This window comes from Macaca thibetana, chromosome 10, assembly GCF_024542745.1.
Source record: "Macaca thibetana thibetana isolate TM-01 chromosome 10, ASM2454274v1, whole genome shotgun sequence".
NCBI classification, from domain to species: domain Eukaryota; kingdom Metazoa; phylum Chordata; class Mammalia; order Primates; family Cercopithecidae; genus Macaca; species Macaca thibetana.
In genome coordinates, this window is record NC_065587.1 from 41,255,121 (window position 1) to 41,271,792 (window position 16,672).

The 16,672-nt window shown below is 50.9% G+C and overlaps 2 protein-coding genes across 6 annotated transcripts in view; both read right to left on the reverse strand.

Annotated features, from left to right (window-relative positions):
* Positions 1 to 696, reverse strand: part of STX16 (syntaxin 16) — a 28,085-nt gene extending 27,389 nt beyond the window's left edge. For 2 of the 5 annotated variants that reach the window (XM_050745606.1, XM_050745605.1), the window contains exon 1: positions 498 to 696. In XM_050745606.1, coding sequence (XP_050601563.1) covers positions 498 to 578 — 81 coding nt within the window. In that variant the 5' untranslated portion in view covers positions 579 to 696. Of the gene's footprint in view, positions 1 to 446 lie in introns of all 5 variants that reach the window. The other 3 variants (XM_050745603.1, XM_050745611.1, XM_050745610.1) reach the window with 2 other exon arrangements.
* Positions 1 to 16,672, reverse strand: part of LOC126929358 (guanine nucleotide-binding protein G(s) subunit alpha) — a 366,637-nt gene that overhangs the window by 256,520 nt on the left and 93,445 nt on the right. The window lies entirely within an intron of this gene.

Consider the following 16,672-nt stretch of genomic DNA (forward strand, 5'->3'; position numbering starts at 1 on the left):
TTGCAAGGATTTGGGTCCGTGGTCCCGCGACCCAGCCATTAGGACCGAACTGAGGCTCACTATTGGGGGGAGGGGAGCTTCAAACAAAACGAAACAAAAAGGCTTCAGAAAGGCCCAGTGCTTCCCAATGTTAGCGTTAAAACATATGTAAATTACAGGCGGCCTGTAGCGCAGTGACGCCAAGGCGGGGGATGCGCGCGGGGGGGGGGGGGGTGCTGCGGAAGTGAGGAGAAGACAAGGCAGAGGTGGAGCTGCAGCCTCACAGCACCGCTTTTTCCCCATCCAGGGTTACAGATGCCCCCTGACTCTAGCCAAGAGATCTTATTATTCTTAGTCTTATTATTCTTATCTTCTTTTTTTAAACAGAGAGACAGACAGAGACAGACAAACAGGCAGAGCCGCAGTGCACACGGTCCGTGTGTCGGAGAGGCCGCCGGGAGACTCACCGCAGCAATGCTACGTGAATGCAGAGGGCTGGAGGTGGTGTGACTACTCACTTGCTCGGCTAACAGCTGCCGGTTTTGGATGGAATTATTCCGCAACAACAAGAAAGCGTCGGTTAAACGCCTGGTGGCCATGTCTCACCCTTTGTGACCCCCCTCTCAGGGGCCCCCAGCCCACTTATATTCCTGGTTTATTCACTTTCTTTCTCTTGACCCGGCCGGCCCACCCTTTCACAGAAGCTTCTCGACAAGGCCTCAGGCCTCAAGCCAAAAAGACGCAGCTGTGCCCTTCGCCAAAGCGTAGAGACCCCTCCCCAAATAACTACCTAGGCTTTCCAATTGTCTGACTCCCCCTACCCAGGACCGACTTCGATCTCTAAGCACTTGAATCCCCCCAATCCTTGCGTAGCGATCCAACGTTCCAGAGACCCCACCCCAATCCAACCTTGGATCTACAAGCGTCTAACTCGCCAATCCAGCTCTGGACTGGGAGGCCCTGAAGCCCCCTACTCCCTGAGACCCCCAAAGGTCTTTGCTCTCTACCCCTAACTTGGCTAGTAAGCGTCTAGGCCGTGCCCTGAGGTCTGGCTGTGACTCAGTTTCCCCACCAGAGGCCTGGCCTAGGCCCTCTTTGGACAACCGGAGCCAGGCCTGGGGCCTGGACTCCAGGGCGCCTGCAGCTCCCTTCTGGGGCCTTGTCTGAGCCTGCTGAGGCCCTGCCCGACCTCCTGACCCCTTCCTTTCCTGGGTGGCCTGGTCCTCCACTGCCAGCAGGCTGCTGGCCTGCAGGAGGACAGCAGGGCCTGCCTCCCCGGCCTTCTCACTCCTCTTCTCCGGCTCCCTCCATCCCCGGATCTGACTGCAGCTCAGCCCCAGGCCGTTTCCGTGCTGTGGTCCCGGGTTCTGGCGTCCCCCCTGGCCCTCTTCCTGTCCGTCCCTCGCGAGTGCCCCCCTGCGACTCTCGCAAGCCTTGCTTGCAACGTTCCGGGCGCGGGAGCTCCCTGCACTCCTGCCCCGGGGCACGAGAGTGCTCCGCCCTCTCCCGGGGTGCTCCTGGGGCGCCCCGTTTCGCCTTCCCCAACTGGGTCTAGGCACTAGGAGCAGGCCAGCGAGCAGGCCCGAGCCTGGGGAGCGTGACCCCCAGGCTGCAAACCGCTGCCAGAGCCCTTGGTCCCTGCATTAGAGTGGAAGTTGCGCGGCAGGCAAATTTGGGCTCCCCGAGAGCCGAAGTTTTGGGCGCGGGGAGTTGGAGCGGGAGAGGAAAAGTTGGAGACGACTGCCTCTGCAGGCCGAGCACGCTCTACTGCAGGCGCCGGCGCTCGCTTTTTTTTTTTTTTTTTTTTTTTTTTTTTTTTTTTTTTTCCCACTCTGAAAAAAGATGTACCCGACAAACAACCAGGAGGAAAAAAAAGGAAAAAAAAAAAAAAAAAAAGCGAGAGCTCCAGGCAGTCTGGCCGCGCAGCCGCCGGCAGTCGGGGGTCGTTGGGGGCGCCCGCCCTCCCCAGCTGCCGCTTTCTGTAGGTGGCACTACAGGGTCGTGGAATCTCAAGTGGAAAAGTTCCCCGAAAACTTTGACACCTCCTGCCCCCGTCCCCGCGAAAAATATCTCTGTTCCCCGCCTGGGCCCTGGCCTGGAGCCCCCCGCGCCCCTGGCGTCCCGGGCCCGGTTTCTCGCCGTTGGCCAGGCCCGGGGCGCCCTAAGCACCCCGGCTTGCCGCCCCGGGCCAGGTCGGCGGGGTTCGTGCAGGGGCTCCTCGGGGCCCCTTCGGGCAGCAGCCCCCCGGGCCCGAGCACGGCGCCCAGAAACAGGCGGGCGCCCAGTGACGGAGACCCTGGTCCGGCCCGGAGCCGCCCGGGAGGCCTGAGGCCAAGGGCCTGGCCCAGCGCTCGGCGGGAGCGGGTCGAGGGCGCAGAGCTGTGCTGCTGCGCCTTCCGGGCCCCCGGTCTGTCTAGGGCCGGCTTCCCAGTGCAGGGCCGGCTTCCCCTTGCCGGGCGAGGGTGCGGGCCGGACTCCGGAGTGGGGTTCCAACAAAACACCTAGGCCCCAGAAGCGGCCCCCACGCGTCCTTTGTTTCTGCGTGGAACAAACTTTACACACGTGTGTTTTCCGAGGGTTTCCCGTGTGCTGAGCGCTTGCAAAGCGGAGTCGCGCCCGGGGAGACGCGAAGCCGGTGCCCGCGGCTCACCCAGGGACCCCGGCCGGACAGCTGCACCCGCGGGGCGCGTGCGGGACCCCCAGACGACCGGGGGAAACGCCGGTAACTGCCCCCCGCCGTGCTTTTTCTCTCACGGAGAACGTTCCCGCGCGTTCGTTGTGGAACTAAAAATTAATGTTAAACATATCCATTGAGGCAAATAACAAAATGCATACAACGAAACCCACATAAAATCGAGAGAGCCGCGAGCGGGGCTGGGCGAGTTCACTGTGAGAACTCGCCAGCTTCCGCTCTGCGCGGAGAGCAGGGCACTCGCCCGGGGACGCTTCGCTGCGGTGGAAGATTCGGGCGACATGGGACCGGGTCGCCTCGCGGGCCGGGTTGGGGGCTGCAGGGGCGCGCTGACAGGCCATCCAAAGACAGAGTCCCTGGGGAGGGAAATTCGGGGAGCCTGTGTGCTTAGCGCGGTGCCCCAGGAAATATTTGCCCAATAAGGGAGAGTTCTGTCCTCACCCGCGGCAGATCCCCCCGCGAGCTCTGACCCCAGCAGCACGGCCAAGCCTCCCCCCTCGCCCCTTTAGGGGACAGTTATTTGTAAATAACAACTGAGCTGGTTGTCGGTAGGAGAATCAGATTAGAAACATGGTCCCCACTCTGTTCCTATCTCCCCAGCACTCATCACCTCGCAAAGCAGGGGGTCTTGTTTACTTTTCCTGGCGTTCTCCCCCAGGCTAGAACGTGATCTTCCTACGCAGGGACTGTGTTTTATTCATCTTTGTACCCACTGCCGTCTCATCTGGCTTGGAACAGGCTCCGGATAAATATTTTTTAAATATGTGCATGAATGAATGAGAGACCTGAGATTTAGTCCCCAAACTCTCTGACCTCCCTCGAGTGGCTTTAAGCCTTTAGAGCCCTTATCTGTTAAGAAAGAAAGAAAAAAATGTGGGTTTTTCGTAATCCTCGTAATCCGTGCCCTGTCTACTTCTCTGGGGTTATTGTGAAGATCAAATAAGATAAGTGAAAACTCTTTGTAAACTACCAGGTGCTGAGCAAATATTGTATAGGATGGTTATTCATTCATTCCCTCCGTTCAGGAAGCTTAACAGAATAATTCCTGGTCTTGTGTTTAAGCTGATGGTGGTCGCCTTTCCTGGTCAGTCTTAAATATTTATTACAGGACAATCTCATTCTTACATTTAGGAAATCAATCAAGCTTCCATTTCTTTGAGCGAAATGAACACTGCTTGCACACATAAATAACGGAAGAAAAACCCTCGTATTCCCAAAACAGCCACCCCAAGCAACTCAAGAGCCCAACAGCAGGGAGGTCATGAAAATCCAAGAAATTGGCATAACAGCCCAAAGGTAGCACCGTGCAGCTCTAACCAGGCTGTGTTTAGGTATGGGATTGTGTGCCTGAAATAGTGTTAATGAAGAGGAAACCCAGAGAGGACATGCACTCCTGGCTCCAGTCACGTCCATGGTCCGTGTTCGCCCTGACCCACACTGGAAGGGAGTTGGGGAAGGATGTAAATCATTATGTTTGAATGTTCGTTGGCTGTTTTATTTTCCTGTCAAGTAACTTAAGCTTGATTTTTTGTTTTTGTTTTTTTTTAAAGCATTCCCCGATGGCCAAGTATGTGTTTCCTTGGAATTGAAATCTAGGTTGATGGTTTTACATTTTAAAAGCTTTCATTGTGACTCATTCTTGGCCTGGGCTCGGATTCCGTCATACTCCTTGGGCTTGGTGAGGCTCAGCGTCCTGTTTCTTGGGCTTCATACCCACTTTCTAACATTCTGCCAACGAATCCAATAAGTCACTTTTGGGGACAAGTGTTTCATTGTTGTCATCTCATTCAGTACAGAAGGGAACCCCAGTGAAGCCAGGCCATGACTTGGGCAGGAGCAGGTTTTCAAGTACTGAGAGGGGATGGTTAGCACAACAGGTCAGCAGTGGGACACACACCTTTGGTGAAAACAATTTAAATGAGATAGGATTTGTGAAGCCCTTATACAACCTCAGCATAGAGTAAGTGCTCCACAAATGGGCAATGTGATTTATCACAACAGTAGTCTTGCTGTTGGAAAGCTCATGTGGGCTCTGCTCTCCCTGGAAGGCATCATAAACTCCAAAGAGAATGGCATGATATTGAGAACTGAACACTTGGAAATCTAAGCACATTTCTGAGCTTCTTGTTCTGGACCTTGGGAATCCAGATGTGTCTGTGGTGCACGCTCATGTGGAAGAGGGTGCTAAACAGTCTCAAAGACACCTTTTAACATTGGCCTTTCTCCCACCTATAGAAAGACAGATGATTGTTTGTTTATCAAGCAGCAAAAGCCCCCAAGCCTAACACATGTCTTGTCTGCACAGATCTAACAGACAGATACGGGCCAGGTTCAGGTAACAGGAGTTGTGTGTTCTACGTCTGCAAACAGTTCCTCAAAACCTTGAGTATTTCCAACAACAGAAAACTCCCTACCTGGGTCTGTCTTCAGCTATGATGCCTCTCCCAAGAAGGGAGACTCCGGAGAGAGGCAACAGTTTTGTTTTGTCTGGAGTCCCGTAGCTTTTAGTACCAGACAATTCAATACAGTAGGCATTTCTAAAAATCTACCAGTGGCTGTGCCTAGCTCTTGCTGGGCACTGCTAAAAGAATGAAACAGAGCAAAACTTTTGCTTTCAGGGAATTTGTATCTCCACTGTCTCTGCCCAAATTCTGGCTCTCATCTTGTACATTTTTCCAGCAGCCTGCTAGCAGCCACCCGTCTCTTCCCTCCTCATCCTGCAGCCACAGTGACCTTTCCAAAGCACAAATCTGATCATGTCACTGCCTGATTGAGGCCCTGAAACAGCTCCCTCTGGCCTATGCCAGTCAATCCAAATGACACTCAGCAGAAAACAGGTGCTGTCTAAGTTGAACCAAGCTGGGCATCACTAATATTAACTAATGATGGTGTTTACTTGGTTGTCAGAAAAAAAAAAAAGCAGCAGCAGCTAATTAATAGAATAGTCTCCATCTTAAGTGTTTCTCTTCTCACTTTCTCTTAAACCTTCAGTTCCTGCTACCACTTGGCTGTATTAGAATATAGTATAAGACTAGATCTGACTTATTCCAGAATCATGGATTTCATTACAATTTTTTCCCCCATATATCAGTATTTTCTGGAGTTCTGCATTTAGGTTTTCTATGCTCTCCACATGGTGGAGTGCCCCTGGGTATTCAAAGCCCTGCCCAACAGGCCCCACCCAAATGGTGAGCTTTTTTCTTTCCAGGACTTGGCTCACAGACCTTCCTCTGCCTGGTGGGAGTAGTGGCGGGGGATGTGTCTTGCCCCTTGTGCTTGGTAAACCCTTCCTTCAAGACTTAGCGCCTCCCCACTGTCAGGTGTGATAAATGTTTGCGGAATGGATGAATGGATGGCTTGATGCACAAAAGGTGAGATTAAATATATTAAGTGCTAGAGAATACCAGATGGTCAAGACTCAAAATGGGTGGAGAGATTAGGGCAGTTCCCTGTCCCCCTCACTCACCCCTTTTCAGCCACACTAGCCTTCTCACTATTCCTCACTCCTCCTTAGCACCTGCTCTGCTCTCCTTCCTGGCTTCTTCAAATAACTGGCTCCTTCCCACCACTCTTGTCTCGGACCACTCAATAGAAAGTAATCCTCCTACCCTGTCCACGGTGTGGGGAGAGGACTCTCTTCTCCCAGGGCCCCTATGTCACCATCATACCAGGTGCCTGCCCATGCTTGGTCAAGTTCAAGACTGAAACAATGTCTAACATCGTGGCTTTTGGTCTTTGAGGCCAAGAAGAGGCCTCTTGGGTCACAACACATGCCAGCAAAGCATATCTGCATTTTACTTCTTTTTTGTCCAGGATCATGTTGACACATGTGTACTCAAATAAATCAACCCTCCCATCTTAACCATCTCCCTTGGCAGGAATAATAAGTTAATGTGCCAAACCAGGACTGACCTGGATGACTCAACCCCTGAAAAACATAAAGGAAATCATTGTGTTTTTCCGCTAGCAGGTATTGAAACATAGCCAGCTCACTCGTTTCTAGTTTTTTTCCCATGGCCATGGCCACTGACCTGCTCATGGTCATTTGTGTGATGTGCAAGTGCAGGGCTCGACTCCAGCCTTCCCCAGATGCTGCCTGTGCAACCAGCAGCTTCTTATTAGCTACGTGGCCATACATGGCTCAATACTCCTTTGGTCGCAAGGGACAGAACCCAAATCAAATGGACTTAAGCTTCAAAGCAAATGTGTTGGCCCAAACATCTATGCGTGGCTGGATCCAGAGGGGGAAAAATATCAACAAGGAGTTTCTATCTCTCAGCTCTTCCTTTGCTTGTGCTAGTTTCATTCTCAAGCCAGTGAACCCCAGGAGGTGGCAAATTGCTCTCTGGAAGCTCTGCCCTGTTATCTCACAGGACAGCAACCCAATAGATTGAGCATTTCTCTTTTCCAGTGGTTTCAAAAGTCCTAGAATTGACTCTCATTGGCCTGTCATGAGTTACATCCTTATCCCTGAATTTTTTTTTTTTTTTTTTTTTTTTTTTTTTGAGCCAAGGTCTTACTCTGTCTCGCAAGCTAGAATGTAGTGACACAATCACAGCTCGCTGAAGCCTCAACCTCCCAGGCTCAGGTGATTCTCCCACCTTAGCCTCCCAAGTAGTTGGGACTACAGGCATGTACCACCATACCTGGCTAATTCTTATACTTTTTTTTTTTTTTTTTTTTTTTTTTGAGACAGAGTCTCACTCTGCCACCCAGGCTAGAGTACTGTGGCACGATCATAGCTCACTGCAACCTCAAATGATTCTCCCACTTCAGCCTCCCAAGTAGCTGAGACCATGGACATGTGCCACTATATCCTGCTAAGTTTTATATTTTTAGTAGTGATGGGGTCCTGGCTGTTCTCAAATTCCTGGGCTCAAACAATCCACCCACCTCAGCCTCCCAAAGTGCTGAGATTACAGGTGTGGGCTACCACACCCAGCCATAATTTTTTATACTTTTTGTAGAGATGGAGTTTCACCATGTTGCCCAGGCTGGTCTCGAACTCCTGGGCTCAAACTATTCATCTGCCTTGGGCCTTCCAAAGTGCTGGAATTGCAGGTATGAGCTGGTATCCCAAAATTCTAAACTTAGCCAGAAAGTAGTGATCATCAGAGGGGGTCAGACCAGGATCATGTGACCACTTCTGAACTCAGGGTGGGTGGCAGGGTCTGATCCACCCAAACACAATGGGCTACAAACTCGCCTCTTCTGAAATCAGTGTGTTGGAATGAAGGAAAGCGATGTTGGGTGCTCGCATGCAACAGATTTCTGCCTCAGGTCTGTTTTCAATCCACTTTGTGCCCTTTGCACACTGCCATATGCCTCTCCTTCAAACCCACTCCTCTGGCTTCTGGAACTTTGGTCATGCCTGATTCTTCTCCTTCATAATCCCTCTGAGGCCCAGCCCCTAAATTTTTATTCTCCCCAATGTTAAGTCCTTGCTTTTCTGTTACCTTTCACCTAACCACAGTGGCAGGTCCCGCCTACCTATGGGCCTCCTGCACACACTCTGCCACTCATTCAGAGCATCCATGTGGATTTTCCATTGCACGGAGCTGCCTGGGTGTCTTACATGCTCAACAGTGAACCATTGGCTGCCCATCTGAGCATTCTCTTCCTTCTCCTCTATTCCTTATCTTTCAGTGGCACCCCTAAATAGAGCCTTTAGTATCATTCACCATCCTTGCTCCCATTTGCCCCCACCACCTGCTAATATACCACTCAGGACCACAGCGTGACAGATTCTGCATCCTAAATATCAACAGTCTGCTCTCCTCTCCATCTTCACTGCTCTCATCACCTCTTTTGCCTGGAAAGTCACAACAGACTGTCTAGCTGGCCGTCACACCTCCAGGGCTGGTCCCTGGTGTGGAATGCTCTCCAAACCATCACCTTTCTAAAACTATCAATCTGTTCATGTTCCTTTCCTGATTAGATAACTGCTTTGTCTTCCCACTGCCTACTAGAAAAAAATTAACTCTTTAACTTTGCTCTCAAAGCCGGACGTGTCCAGGGTCTTTCCAGCCACTCCCGCCTTGAGTCCTGTGCCCTGCAGAACATTCTCTGCATACTCCGTGCTTCTACCTTTTTTTTTTTTTTTTTTTTTTAAAGACAGGGTCTCACTCTGTTGCCCAGGCTGGAGTGCAGTGGTGTGATCTTGGCTCATTGCACCCTCTGCCTCTGGATTCAAGTGATTCTCCTGCCTCATCCTCCCCAGTAGCTGGCATTACAGGCTCGTGCCACCACATCCAGGTAATTTTTTGTATTTTGGTAGAGATGAGGTTTCACCGTGTTGGCCAGACTGGTCTCAAACTCCTGACCTCGAGTGATCCGCTCACCTCAGCCTCCCAAAGTGCTGGGATTACAGGCGTGAGCCACTGTGCCCGGCCTTCATGTCTTTTTGATGGAAATCAAGGCTGATTGAGTCAGACCTGTGTCACATTATCTCTGGAAATATGACTGGACAGGGGGTCTGGGTGAGTCTCATTTGATTCTCTCTGGGTGCTTCGTTTCTCCTGAGGAGCTAGCTATTCCAGAATCTGGGGACCCAAGACACGTGTTATCTGTGTCTTCCAAAGGAGAGACTTCCATAGGGTAGATATTTTTGGGGTCCATAAAGACACTAGAGTGATAAAACGTGGTGTAACTGAGAGGTTCGTTCTTGCAGAAGTGCCAATGTAGGTAGGGTGCGGTAGGAGGATAAGAGGAGCTGCACTCCAGTGGACTCCCCCATCTAAGCGTGCTTCCTACTGTGACAGTTACCAGCACGATGATTTCCGGCACCTCTGTGGTGCCCCAGGGACAAGGTTGTTAACAGTCGGTACCAGGATCTGACTCAATCCATGAAAGAACCAGTTGACTGACCAACACAGAAGTATGGAGTAGCTACCATGAGCCCAGCCTTGTGGGAGACGCAAGAGTTATATAAAGAAGTTCTGCTCTCAAAGAACTCACAGTCTAGCTGGGGACACAAAACCAACAGACGGGAAACAATTAGTGAGCAATGGAGCTTGAAAAAAATATGCCAAAGTGACTATAAAGGCAGCAGCAGTTCAGAAAGGGGAGAGATGATATTTCAGTGAGAGCATCCTTCATGGAGGAGGTAGGGGAAGACCTGTGCCTTGAAGGATGGAAAGGGGCTTCAGAAAGGGAAGGTGTTCCAGACAAGAGCAAACAGTACGAGCAAAGCTGAAGAAGCAGGGCTAAGAATAAGGTGGGCGAGAGAGCCTGGCTGATCTGTGCAAGCCTGGGCAAGGTGTGGACACATAAATTATAATGGAGCAGCCAGGCATGGTGGCTCACGCCCGTAATCCCAGCACTTTGGGAGGCCGAAGCAGGCAGATCACCTGAGGTCAGAAGTTCGAGACCAGCCTGGCCAACATGGTGAAATCCTGTCTCTACTAAAAATACAAAAATTAGCCTGGCGTGATGATGGGTGCCTGATATCCCAGCTACCCAGGAGGCTGAAGCAAGAGAATGGCTTGAACCCAGGAGGCAGAGTTTGCGGTGAGCTGAGATCGCACCACTGCACTCGAGCCTAGGGGACAGAACAAGACTCTTTCTAAAAAAAAAAAAAAAAAAAAAAAAAAGAGCAAGATTTGGAGGCCCCAAAAGTCAGGGGTTTAAATTTGATGTGTATTGAATTCACAAACATTTATTAGGTATCTACTGTGTGTCAGGTACTGTGAAATTGTGCAGGACATTAACAGATGAACAAGTCACAGGGCAAGTCAGACACATCAATATCTCATGGTAAGTGCTGCAGTGAAAGTAGCTGCCTAGCAGGCCAAGTGGGGCAACCAGCCAACCCAATTTAGGAAAGATTTAGGTGGGCTTCATGGAGGAGGTGATATTTATGTTAATCCTAGAGAGCACTGGAAGTAGAAGGGGCAGGAGCATGATCTAGGCACATGTAAGGATGTTCACTGCAGTGTTGTTTATCCTGGTGAAAAATGAGAAACAATTTAAACATCCAGCAAAAAGCAACAAGTTAAACAAATTTGGTCCACCCACATGAAACCCCAGGCAACCTTTAAAAAGAATAAAGAATTTCTGTATATTTTGATTTGGAAAGATCTTGGAGATACAGTGTTAAGAGAAAAAAAATCACAAGATCCAGAAAAAATATATTGTGTGCTGTCTTACATGTGAGAAAAAAAGAAATATACATTTTGTGGGTAAAGGACTAGGCCATCTCTGGAAAGAGACATGAGACATGTAGATAAGAGTTGTTTCCAGATAGAAGAATGAAGAGGGGAATACAGCTGAGGCTGTGACACAATCTTGATGTGAAATGACTCCAAAAGGAGGTATTGCTTAAAGCTTGAGTCTTAGAAGGTGCTGAGGGTTACCCAGGCAGATGGGCGAGGAATAGGGTTCTAGACATAGGGGACAGTCCAAATGAGCCCGGCTGTTTAGTGACCCTGACGGGGCTTGGAGAGAAGGTAGACTTTGGACAGGTGGCTGATAGGCAGGCAGAGGCTGGCCCCTGAGATTGGTGTGCCACATAAGGAGTTCACACTTCAGTCTAAAACTACGCCCTCTCTCCATCCATCAGCATTGATGTGGACCTGTGATGGATTCAGAGACTGTTAACTTGGCCACGCTCAACTGCATTTCCTGGAACTATCTTTCCTGCATGTTTGCAGTTAAGATGGACCACGAGGAATATTCTTGGAAGAGTCTTGCAAGATACAGAAGGCAAGAGAGGCTGCAGCTGTGTTTTGCAGTTGGCACACATTGCTGCTGATCTGCTGACTCACCTCACTGGAGTGAAGCAGCTGCCACAACACCCGCAACCTTCTCCCGCATCTTCTTGCTGCTTTTTGACTTCCGGCCGTGTGTATGTGTTCAGCTCTGTGATGAAGGGCTAGGCTTCTGCAGGACAGCCTCATCACTGTGGTTAGAGGCCACAAGAACAACCGTGGGCTTCAGGCTGCAATCCTGGGACTCTGACTTGTGCTCGTGGGTTTCCACCCTCCCTACTTGACATCTGCCTTTCCTCTCGACTGCCTATCCTGTGGACCTAACACCAGCATCAGACTTGAGACGCAGCCTTGCAAAGACTGTTTACCTGGTTCCCACAAATGCGTAAGCCAATTCTCCATAACAAATCCCCTAAAATAATTTATATGTATATATGTCCTATTTCTACTTTTTCAGTTGAACTCTGGCAGATTCACCCATCCTGTGCTAGGCGCTGTTGTGGACTCTGAGGATACAATGATGAACAAAACCAGTGTAATTCCTGCCTTCCTCTCCCCCATGCCCTCCCCACCATTCACTTTCTAGGAGGAGGAATCAGAAAATAACGAATAAATAATGCAATCCCAGAGAGTGATAAATGCCAGGAGAAAACCAAAAAGAGTGACCTACTTGGACCAGGGGTAGTTCAGGGGTGCTTCTCAGAACAAATGGCATTTGAGCTGAGCCCTGAAGGGAAGGAGGGGACAGCTGTGCAGGAGCTCTCTGGACAACAGGCACTTCAGGGCAATACTCCGAGGTGGCATGAGCCCGGAGTCTTTGAGGAACAGAAAGGAGACAGGCAGACCAGAGGGCTTGAGGAGGGAGAGAGCTCAGGGTAAGCTGGAACCCAAGGCTGGCTCCGACCTTGTTGGGCTTGGAAGACAAAGCAGGGAGTTTGGATTTTATTTTAAGAGCATCCTGGAATTAAAGGATCTTTCAAAGTTGGCCGAGTAAATGCCCACACACAGCTTTGCCTTTGAAAAGCGGGGATAAAATGTGGTCTTGCTCTGTGTGTGTGGGTGGGGGGAGGCGATTTGTGTTTTGGTTTTTGCCTCGGCGTGACTTACAGACCTTTCCATCCTACACCAGTGCCAGGAGAGTCCAGCTCCCTACTGCTCTCACCAGAATTCCATCTTCCCAAGGAAATCAGGCTTCCTCCTGCTAAGGAGTTCTGTCCAGGCCTGTGATAAAAGCATTATGTGAAGCTGAGTAACTTGTGTGATTTTACGCTTCATTTCCTTGGGATGCCATGAGGAACATCAAGCACTTCTATCTTTATTCGACACAATTTCCTTTCCTGTTCTGCCTTGGAACAGAAGAAAAATGAAAAGAGGGAAATGGTATTGGGAAGTTGGATTGGGAGTGGTAGGGCAGCCATTTCAGGGCAGGGCTTTTGAAGCCCCCCAGAGGGAGAGGCTCTGGAAACAGGATGGATGGCAGCCACCTTCCCAAGGGGTCACTGGTCAGCCTCATGTTCTCTGGCTCCTGTTCCAAGCCTCAGCATTTCTGTCTAATTGATTTAAAAATAATGTATTTATAGGACAGATGCCTGGAGATCAGGTAGCCCAGAGAAGGGAAGCTATTTGCCCAAGGTCACGCAGCAGCTCTGTAGCATAGTTTGGCCTTGGAGATAGCTCTTTCGACTGCCAGGGCAGCCCTGAGCACCCCTCAGAGAAGAGTTAGTTTCTTCCCCAAGTCTCCTACAAAGACCAGTACCTCCTGTATTTGGTTCTCTGGGACAATTGGTGTCTTTTCTCACTGTGGAGATGTGATCACTTAGATCTTGATTTAGTTCACAAGCAAGAGTGGAGCAGGGTGGGGTGCACAGGCTGGAGGCAACCAACACAGGAAGCATATGGCAGGGTAAAAACGCAGCCCGCCCAGCGTGCAGTGCCGTGTGCCCCCACTGCATTGGACGAATGGGTCAGTAGGTGGATGGTGGTCACACGTGAATGCTGGCTTCACTCTCTTCTCTCTCATAATTTAAAGACCTGAAGTTCCACCTCCAGGAAGCCTTCCTGGACTAGTGGAAGATCAATCTTTGGCCTGAATCAGTTACCTAGGCAACTTCCACTGTTTCTGGACTCATGAGTCTTTCTGGTAAGGGTCCCAGGACTGAGTCTCAATGGCCTGAAGCGGGTCACTTGCCCATACCTGTGACCACTTAGTGGCTATCACCAGGGGTGTGAGGCTCATCTGGTCTAGCCTGGTCACCTGCTCACGACAGAGCTAGAGCTGGACCAGGCCTCCCGATGTGTGGACTGAAGCACCAGGGTGCTGTCCTGAGGAAAATCAGGGTGCTGTTACCAGAACACCCTGGCAAGCAAGAAAGAACAGCGAGCCCTACAGATGGCAAACAAGGATTTCCTTATCTCCTGGTCAGAACCACTAAGAACCGTGGAACCATGTGTACTTAATTCATGTCTGTACTATCCTCACGCAGAGTGAGGGCTTTGTAAATATTTGCTGAGTGAATGAATAAATGAATAGTAAGTGAATGAATGAACCTCCCGAGTGATAAAGGCAGTCTTTACAGTGGGCACGAGGCAGGGACTACTGTGTGCAGGGAACGGCTGCGGGCTCCACACTCGGTGTGATTGGCCAGTGAGACAATCTGTGGTGCCCAGGCTGTTTGGAGTGTGCAGGGCCACAGCAGGCAGGATAGCGCCCCTGCCAAAGGCACTTGGGCTTGAAGTTAGAGCAGGGAGGCTGGCATGCTGGTGGCAGGGCTGAGGCTCAGGGTGCAGCTCAGTGTGAAATGAGGGCTGCTCTTCTCAGACATGGCAGCCTTGGCCAGCGGCCCTCGTCCTAGAGAAACTTTGGAGGCAACAGATGGATCTGGAGTGATAGGCATGCTAATTTCTCTCACTTCATGGAGGCTGAGCCATCACAGATCAGAACGGAGAATGGATAGGCATTTCTGCTGGGATAGGGGTGGTTGCAGAAGGCCTGTAGAACATCTGGGAGCAAGGATGGGACAGCATCTCTATCTACCCCAGAGGCGGACCTCAGCCTGGCTGGTGTTCCCTTGCTGTCCTTAGTTCAGCCCTCCGGGTCCCAACCAGCAGGGCTGAGCCAATGACAATGGCAATGGAACTGAAGATTTTTGTTTTCAATGCAGGAAGTTCCAACAGGCAATCTTCAGCCTTGGGAAGGGGTGGGCAGAAGGGGCCACCCATGTCCGAAGGCAAAACAAGGCTGCTTTGGGATGTGTTTCATGCAAGTCCTGTGATTGAGTTTCCCATGCGCAGGGAACAGCTTTTTCACAGATTTTTGGTCTTTTAAAATGAGAGGCACATGGAGGGTGGAAGAATTTGGTGGTCCCCAAGGACCTGCTAGGAAAGAAGCATCCCCAGGCTCTTGGCTCAGGCTGATGAAGCATCTAGGTTTTCAAGACCCCGCCTAACTGGGCTTCCCCTAGTGGGAAGGCGGGATGCCACAGTTTCTTCTGCGCTCAGCGCTGAAAACAGTCTGTCTCACTGAGCTCTCTTTTACAGACAAAGAAGCCATTTCAGAGAGCTCGGGTGACCTGAGGTCATGGAGAGGCAGAGTCAAGATGGAACTCAGGTACGTCTGGCTCCAGTTCCCACCTCCTGACCACTGAATCATGTTGATTTGGGGGAAACCTACCAGCATCACCCATGATAATCTTAGTTAAGGCCACTCAGCTGAGAGCACCTTGTAACCAAGTCCTTGGGGACCTCACAGAGCCGCCAGGAATAGGAACTGGACTCAACCACGGACAGATACTGACAGAGCAGCTACTCTGTGCCAGGCAGGGATCTGGCTGCTGGGGATGCCACTGGCAGCCAGACACAAGCTCCCTGCCCTCTGACGGACAGGAGACACACAAGAAGGATGGTCAGGGAAGGCTTTCAGGAGGAGGTGACATTGATTCAGAGACCAGTAGTAAGCCACGGAGCTGTCGCAGGGAAGAGTATCACAGGGAGTGGGAAGAGCAGGGAGCGGAGGGGAAGCCGTGAGGCTGGAGCATGGCAGGGGCCAGAGGTGAAGAGCCTACCAGGCCATGAGGACTTCGGGTTTGTTGAGTGTAGTCAGGTATTGCTGTTTCCTGGAACATCTACATGTGGGCATCTCAGGGGCTCCCTCTTCGGCTCTGAAAAGCTTCAGGCCCCTGAAGGGCTACAGTTCCTGAGGGGAGCAGTTCCTCCAGGCCAGACACAGCCATTCAGGCCCTCCCAGCTACTGCTATGGAGAAGGTTTGGGGTGGCCTTTCCTTTTAATGTTGGTCTGGTGAGCTCCCACCACCTGGGTGGTCTCATCCCCACATCCTGATGGTCACCTGCGCTTGATATCACTTGGGATGAAAGGATTCCAAAGCCCTTCTCCTGAAATTTCTACAGAACATCTCTACGTGACACATGCACAGAGGGCAGTCAGGGAGATTTACCGGTTAGAACCAACCCTTCCTTCCTTCCTTCCTTCCTTCCTTCCTTCCTTCCTTCCTTCCTTCCTTCCTTCCTTCCTTCCTTCCTTCCCTCCCTCTCTCCATGCTCCCTCTCTCCCTCCCTCCTCCCTCCCTCCTTCCTTCCTCCATTTCTTCTTCCCCCTTCCCTCCTTCCTTGCTCCCTCCCCTCCCTCCCTGCTTTCCTTCCTTCCTTCTCTCCTTTCCTTCCTTCCTCCTGCCCTTCCTTCCGCCCTCCCTCTCTTTCTTTCGTTCTTTCTTTCTCCTTCCTTCCTTCCTTTCCATCCTCCCTCCTTCACTTCTTCCTTTTCCTCCTTCTTTCCTTCCTTTTCTCCCTCTCTTCTTCCCCTCCCTCCATCCTTTCTTTCTTCCTCTTTGATCTTTTTGTCTCTCAGCATCAACGAACCTCCAGCTGGCCCTGCTTTTTTTCCAGGAATGTTTATGGCACTCTTTCCCACTTGTTTTTATTTCCAAACATGTGACAGGCCACCTATCAAAGGATGGAATAGGGAAGAAAATGAGAAGAGAGAGGTCGAGGGAGCAGCCGTTGGGTAGCTGCTTCTGGCCTTTGAGTAAGTCCTTTGCCCACTCGATTTGTCAGTTTATTTGGCTCTCGATGGGGAGGCATCCATCCTTGACCCTCGGAGAGTCCTGAGAGACAGGAGGAGAGGGGTTCTCCATGGCAGTGAGGGGTTCCCCAGCAGGGAGCCTGGAGAGAAACGGCTCCAGACCAGGCTTTCCTGGCTCGGTGATGCTGACAGTGGGGCTGGTCTGCTGTGGGCCGTCCTGTGCATTGGAGAATGTCTAGCAGCACCTCAACCTTAAAC